Source organism: Parus major, chromosome 21 (assembly GCF_001522545.3).
Source record: "Parus major isolate Abel chromosome 21, Parus_major1.1, whole genome shotgun sequence".
In the NCBI taxonomy this organism is placed as follows: Eukaryota; Metazoa; Chordata; class Aves; order Passeriformes; family Paridae; genus Parus; species Parus major.
This window is the reverse complement of record NC_031789.1, coordinates 821,576-822,487: the sequence shown is the minus strand read 5'-3', so window position 1 is coordinate 822,487 and position 912 is coordinate 821,576. Positions and strand designations below refer to the sequence as shown.

The following is a 912-nucleotide window of genomic DNA, read 5'->3' as shown; positions in this document are numbered from 1 at the left end:
GAGCAGGACAAGGAGCAGGACAAGGAGGACAAGCAGGATAAGGCAGAGGATGAAGATGAGCAAGAGGATGAGGAGAAGGAGGAGGATGAAGAGGATGAAGACGATGAGAGGACAAAGAGGATGAGGAAGAGAAACAGAACGAGGACGAAGATGAGGAGAACAAGGAGGATGAGGAGGACAATAAGGCCAAGCACGAAGCTGAGGACAAGGCTGAGGACGAAGACGAGCGGGAGGATGAAGATGAGGATGACGAGGAGCCCCCACCTTGTTGAGGCTGCTGCGGTCGCTGATGCTCTTACTGAGCTGCTGCATCTCGGCCACCTGGTCAGCCAAGCGCTTCTGCTCGTTGAGCTTCTCGGCCAGCGTCTCCAGCTCGGTCAGCGCCAGCTGCAGCGCCAGCCGGTCGGCGTGGCCGCGCGGCGTGTTCTTCAGCATGTCCTGGCACACGGAAACACCGGGAATGGCTGCGGTCCCCAGGGACCGGCAACCTCCGGAGCCTCCACAGCTCAGGTTTGGGGGATGATCCTTGGGTGGATCCAAAAATCCAACCAGGGTGCTCACGCCGAAGTGTGGTGTGGTTCTGCAGTTCCCCAAAAAGGTGCTTCTCCAGAAGCTCCCAAAAAACTTCTGCAGAACTTCCCAAAAACCTTCTGCAGAACCTACCAAAAACCTTCTCCAAAACATCCCCAAAACCTCCTCCAGAACCTCCCCAAAAACCTTCTCCAGAACCACCCAAAAACCTTCTCCAGAACCTCCCAGAACCTTCTCAAGAACCTCCCAAAAACCTTCTGCAGAACTTCCCAAAAACCTTCTGCAGAACCTACCAAAAACCTTCTCCAAAAGCTCCCAAAACCTTCTCCAGAACCTCCCCAAAAACCTTCTCCAAAACATCCCAAAAAACTTCTCCAAAAC

General features: G+C 54.1%; 1 protein-coding gene across 1 annotated transcript in view; it reads right to left on the bottom strand.

The window, feature by feature from the left end:
• Window positions 1-912, bottom strand: part of ARHGEF10L (Rho guanine nucleotide exchange factor 10 like) — a 25,059-nt gene that overhangs the window by 12,175 nt on the left and 11,972 nt on the right. The window contains 1 exon segment of the mRNA XM_033519355.1: window positions 141-438. Within this exon segment, the coding sequence (XP_033375246.1) occupies window positions 141-438 (298 nt within the window).